The sequence below is a fragment of the Halyomorpha halys genome, unplaced genomic scaffold, assembly GCF_000696795.3.
Source record: "Halyomorpha halys isolate HHAL.00 unplaced genomic scaffold, Hhal_1.1 Scaffold678.1, whole genome shotgun sequence".
In the NCBI taxonomy this organism is placed as follows: domain Eukaryota; kingdom Metazoa; phylum Arthropoda; class Insecta; order Hemiptera; family Pentatomidae; genus Halyomorpha; species Halyomorpha halys.
The window spans coordinates 299319-306037 of NW_027112940.1; the positions used below are offsets into that span (position 1 = coordinate 299319).

At 33.5% G+C, this 6719-nt stretch overlaps 1 protein-coding gene across 1 annotated transcript in view; it reads left to right on the top strand.

Annotated features, from left to right (window-relative positions):
- The first annotated feature begins 2525 nt into the window (after positions 1-2525).
- LOC136796557 (histone-lysine N-methyltransferase SETMAR-like) overlaps positions 2526-6719 on the top strand; it is a 6753-nt gene continuing 2559 nt past the window's right edge. The window contains exon 1 of the mRNA XM_067050597.1: positions 2526-3084. Coding sequence (XP_066906698.1) covers positions 2526-3084 — 559 coding nt within the window. The remainder of the gene's footprint in view (positions 3085-6719) is intronic.

Here is a 6719-nt window from a genome sequence, read left to right on the forward strand (position 1 = left end):
TAATAATAAATAAATATGGTTTTGTTTATTTATGTTGTTCTTTGCTGACCGCACCCCCCGACAAACTTCTCCAAGAAAAAATTATTTTTTATCTACGCATATTAGAATTTGAATGTTATTTATTAAATCAGTTTATATTTATTTTAATTTAATTTAAAAAATCCTAATGTATACATATTATAATTTATTAAATGAAAATACAATAAACCATTTTTGTCATCGCATGTTAGTTGTAGATAAAGTAGAATTTATTTCAACTGCCAGTCCTGGATTCTAACCTATTAATTTTAACAATCGCCTAATGCTGTAGACGTGTGAGACTAATTTGTTGTTATCCTTCCTGCTCCCAGGTGTAACCTTGCGCACTAAAACCGGTAAATCCTTTTTTAAAAAAATGAAGAATACCCGGCACTAAGGTACAAGGATAAATATTCTGAATACCGCTTACTAATATCCAACCTGCTACGTCCTTGCATTTTTTGATTCCGATGGAGTCCTCGAGTTCTATCATATAACTAGAGGAATCTATCAATAAATATATTAAAACTGAAAATTGTGTATTTATTTTACTTGTTGGAAAATAGTCCGGGTGGCGGTCAATAAAGGTATCAAAATAGTAAAATAAAACTATCCATTGTAGACCAACGTTTCGTCCCACTTTGCAGGGCTTCTTGAGGGCTGTAAGATAGGAACACAGAGGACGACTGAATACTGAACATTCGTTCTCAGTGTTCCCATCTTACAGCCCTCAAGAAGCTGGATAGTTTTCTTTTACTATTTTGATACCTTCATTGACCACCACTCGGATTATCCTCCTACAATCTACTTCATTGGGTCAACTATCTTCTTCCAATATTTATATTATATTTACCCATAAAAATTGAGAGAGAAAAACACTTCATTATAAATGTTCTGCTACCCAAGTTCATTGGGTTGCCTCATGCACAGCATATTTTGTGAAGCACCATTTTTTTTAATCCTATTAAGATAAATAGTTGAGCCGCCCGTAGCTCAGTGGTTAAGACACAGTCTATTGATGTCTATTGGCGGTGCCGGTTCGAATCTGGCCTGGGGCGTTGACTTTTTTCATTGAGTGACGGTCCCACAAAATGAAACACTTTGACCCCCAACCATGTTTAGGCAGTATAGGACTCCAATGGGAGTTATAGTCTTAGCCGAAAAAAAATAAAATAAAAAAGATAAATAGTAACAGCATAATTATTTTTAAATTGTCACATTATAAAAATGTCTGCATTATGTAGTAAAGTTATACATGATTTATTTTTTACTTTTTATTATTTATTACTACTTCCCTTACACATTTTAATTGTTTTCTCTCTAACTTATTAGGGTTATTTTCATCACACATGAAAGTAAATTTAATTCAAAAGTACAAAAATTATATAAACATTTCAAATATAGTGAAAAAAAAGTATATATAAATAAAACCCAACTTGGTCATCCCTATTTACAATTTATTAATATTAAGAACAATACACTCTTACACATGCATACAAAGATTAAAATAAAATAAATAAGTATATTGAGCTAATAATAATAAATATAAAATTGTATAAGCTCTTCATCGATACATCACTATCCTTCTTAGTTACCATGCATTTGATGATGGATGGTTCGCAGGGAGTCCAGAATTATCCCTCTGCCATTTTTGACCATGCCCTTGATATCAACACAGAGTTCTTTCATGAAGCTCCTTGTTGTCCAATAGTTCCACGAGCTCCGAACCAGAGGCCTCTCACGTTGAAGCCTCTTACCCTGAAGCTCTCACGGAAGGTATGCAAGGAAGGTTGTTAGGTTGAAACGAAAAGAAATCTTAACGAAGAGTATGTTAGATTTCCTGTTTTGTGATAACTTTTTTTTTTTTAATTTAACTGACATACGTAAGAACCTTTCCTGTACAGTAGTTATAGTTGTTAGTTGGCGATAATTACTTTTCAAGCTTGATTTTATGACCTCATGATCGACATCGTTGAATATATATATATATCACGTTGAAAGTATAATTTATCTATTAAATAAAACATGTTTTTACTAGAGGAACATAATAAATGAGTAATTTATGCGATTACAATCAAGCTGTCATTCGGTGTTTTAAGGTCAAATACCAGGGCATTCAAAAAGTCCTGTCGTTTTACGTTTATTCGTAGTTTATATCGATTCTAGAGTGTTTGCTAATTAATTCCGTTCAATACAACTTTTATCCATGTAAACACAAATGTTTATACTTTATGAATAGGAGGCTAAGGAGGATTAATTTAATGCAGTCACCATCCAACTGTCTAGTTAAAATGATTCCAGTTGAAACTCAAATTCGGTCGATTTGACCAACTGTAGTTGATAAGGAGGACGTTCGAAGAGTAGTAGAGTTGGATCCGCGTCAAAGTTGTTCAGAGATAGCCTCTCAACTTAATATCTCAGCCACCACTGCCTGGAATTACCTTAAAGAACTGGGAAAAGTGAAAAAACTGGATAAATGGATTCCTCATAAGCTTTCAGATGCCAATATGCTTGTTCGCTTGACAACTGCATCTTCGTTAACTTCCCGCTTGAAAGTCGAACCCTTTTTGAATCGAATCATCACCTGTGATGAGAAATGGGTGTTGTACAACAACTTCAGACGATCATATCAGTGGTTGTCGGCAGATGAGAAACCTAAACAATTTCCAAAACCAGATCTCCATCCAAAGAAAGTTTTGCTCATTGTTTTCTGGACAGCCAAAGGTATAGTGCATTTTGAGATTCTGAATCAAGGGCAAACCATCACTGCAGAAGTATACTGCAATATACTGGACCATTGCCAATCCAAGCTTAAGACTTTTGATCCCTGCTTAGTCAACAGAAGAAGACCTTTGCTTCTTCAAGACAACGCTCGACCACACACCGCCAAATTGACCAGGGAAAAATTGACAGAAATAGGCTGGGAAGTTTTGCCTCACCCACCATATTCCCCTGACCTGTCACCCACTGATTATCACCTATTCAGAGATCTCGACAACAATCTGAGACAAAAATGTTTTCAAGACCGTGACAACCTAATTCACGAACTGACCACTTATTTTTGCAGTAAAAATCAACAGTTTTTTAAGGAAGGAATTTGGGCTTTACCATCTCGTTGGGAGAAGGTTACCGACTGTAACGGTGAATATTTTGATGAATAAAGGTGATCATTTGAAAATATTTATTTATTTATAATTTCCCCCAAAAAAACGACAGAACTTTTTGAATGACCTGGTATTATGAGTTAACTATGATTGCCAGTGAAATTAGCAACAAGAATCGAACAAATTAAAACATCGGTGTGTTAATGTGTTGAATACGTTATGACTTGCGTCTTGGCAAGTTAAATAAAATGCTTTGGTACTTACATATTTTCATTGCTGATGTTCGTGATAACTTATTCTATAGTCTTCCTTGTTTATTTATGCGCATCGTTCTAAAAGGTTGATATTTATTATGGAAACTTTTTAAAAATTATCTGAAAATTACCCTCTACGGAAAATAATGCAATAAAATACATTTAAAACAAAGGTAATATCTTATTGAAATATGTTTCAATATGAGTATATGTGTATATATGTTATATAGCCCTTTCCTCTATAGTTTCTACCTATCAGGTAATAATTTCGACCAAAAATATAACTTGGAGAAAATGTAATAAATGTTTAATTGATGGAGTTACCTCTTTTCTATTCTTTTTTTCAAAACGTTCCTCATCTATCTTAATGTAAATTCCTTCTACTTTAAGGTAAAACAATTACTTTTAAAAAATACTATAACAACAAAACCTTTATATATTTTATTTAGTGAAAGTGTACATATATATAGACACTTTCAATATATTATAAATCTTGAAACTAGTGTGTGCATTAAAAATTAACTACGATATAAATTAAAAATAATGGAAAGCAATGTATTAGCCTGAGAAATGTCTTAAGCATAATTTAAGAGTAACAGATAAAATATATATAAAAAATCAGACATCTGGAGCGCCTTGGTGATCTGACACTTGTGTAAAGATATTTCAGTAATTTGTGTAAGCCCAATATGAACAAATTATTCAATGAATTATATTAAGTTTCACATGAACACATTAAGGAGAGCGGAGGAGAGTAGAATAAATCACGAGAAGAGAACGGAATGAATACATTTTTTTTTTTTACCTGACGGCCCTGAGTGAAGCGGCTGACAGTACTCCCGTTATAGAGGCCACAGATGGCCGCAGCCGTAGCTGGGCCCAGCGGGGCGGAGTACCCACCGCCCTCCACTTCTCGGTCCGGGGCCCGACCAAAGGCTATCCCGGGACCGCGAGCCCCCGGCCCTGCCCTGTAGTGGCTCGCTGGTGCAGCAGATGGTCCACACGTATAAGGCTGCCTCGGAGGCTCTATGACTCATCTCCAGCCTCTGTCGTTATCTTAAAGGAAAACAATAACAGAGCTCGAGGCCACGGTTCGGGTCGGACCTTCCTGAATATTCTGGCCGAAAGGAGACTCCGAGAGCACTCTCTGCTCGAGGTGCCGCCTGTAGCCCGAACAGGTGCTCCCGCAGGAGTAAACTTCATTGACCGCTAAGGCTGTGGGTGTACCGCCCGACTTTCTAACACATCTGGCCGGTTCTTAATGCTTCATCTATTAGCTGCCGGGCATCAACTGCCTCAGTGTATGTGGTAGAATTCAGGAGAATAATATTGCAACCTAAACAAAATTTGGAAATAAATTCATAAACATTATCACAGAAATAACCAATTATGCTATTTAATATTTTTTATATTTCTCAAAAAGTATCATTTCGAATCGATTCACTACAGCTACATAACGTCTAAACAGAAGCAATTGATATTCAGTTATAGTCTTTTCTAGTAGAGAAAGGGATCTCCGAGGACAGTATTGGAGAAGTCTAAAAAGTTTCTCATTTATGTTTTTCTGGGGGGTCCTAATTACAAACTTCATGTTCGGGCTCCAATTTTTGTAGTAAATATCCAACAATTCAAGTTTGTTGAAGAACAAACTTCGTGTTCGGGCTCCAATTTTTGTAGTAAATATCCAAAATAAATGCAAAAATCTCACAAATTTCTTTTTCTTCCATGGCATGAGATTTTTGAATAATATAAATCTATCGTAAATTAAGATTAAGTGTAAATTCTTTATATTCTTCGCCCAATAATTATTGTAGTCATCCTAGACTAATGGGTTTCAGTCAAATGGGATCTCGGTGGAAAATTTATAGAGAATTTCTAAAAAATCATTTTTTTTAAGTTGCTGATGATAAATTTCAAATTTTCTTAGACCTTAAATTTCCTTCAGAAGTGTCCAATAAAAAGACTAAAATAGATATTTCTGTTTTCCTTAACAGTTAAAAAATATATATTGTTCTATATATATTTTTTTATCTAAATTAAAGAAGAAAAATCAACTACAATTCTGATTGCAGTGATTTTTTTTTTTAACCACGTTGTTTAGAAAGGAGCTCGATTTTAAACATTAAGACGGGATCTAGTCCATAAAAATGGAAACTAGAAAAAGGCCCCGGCAAAAAAATTTGAGGTCATAAAGTTGAATTCGAAATCAGTGTCCAAAAAAACTTGAATGAGCCATTTTCAAATTTGTTCTACGAACTGGGTTTTAAGTTTTAAGCATAAATTAATATTTATTTAGATTTTCTTTTAATATTTATAATCCCGTCATTACTAATTTATGTTGATTTTTTTATAATTGCAGGTGAAATAAGAACAGACTGGATTTCCATAGCACAGTTCAATTTGTTCTGCTTAGTAACGCGCCTTAAAAATATCTTCTGTCGGATTCCCGATTTATAGTATATTTAGGGTATTCACATAACCGGTGGTAGTATTGTACTTTATTTATTAAGACACTTTATTCTCACATTTTGGATTGTTTGCTACACAAAAGTCTGGTAGCGAGTTATAATGTTACTCCATTCCAAAAAAATATATGGAACGATCCAACCAATGTCTGAGAATTTCACTCAAAAATAAAACAATTAACTTTCATAATATTCCTTCACAAACATTTTTAAAATGTTAATTTATTTGGAATTTGGATATAGCAATATTTGGAAAACAAATGTTGATTTTTAAAAACCTTTTAGAAGTAAAGAACAGTATTAGGGCTGAAGTTTTAGCAAATTCACACTAAAAAAAAAGGTGTTGATAATATTTCATTCATAGTTAAGTATCTTTAAGGATATTGAGCATTGAATACAGACAAAAGATTTTTTAAAATAAACTAAAGATCATGAATACCCCTATTATGTTACTGCTGCCATATTCTCAAATTTTTAGTTCTAGTAGTATCCATAAGAGTTCTAGAGTGTTCTTCAAATGTTGCACAAATGACATGCGTAATTTTTAATTGGTATTTGTTTTGTAATTAATAACTTAATTTTTTTTGTTTTTATTAGAAACTTTAAATTCCATATTGGAGCAACTAGAACTCTCAGAATTTTTTATTTCTACGACTTCTTAAGTCAAAAATGTGCGATCAAACATTTTTGGAATTTTTTTTTTCGTTTTTTGGGAATTCTGTTGAGAGTTCTGATTGCCCCGTTGCGAGTTCTAAAAATTATCCTAATGGAATAATATCTTATTGTTTTCAGAAAAAACGATATTCGGTGTCAAATATGCACAAAAGTCGCGCGTAATTTTTAATTGGTATTTTTGTTGTATTAAATAACTCAAATGT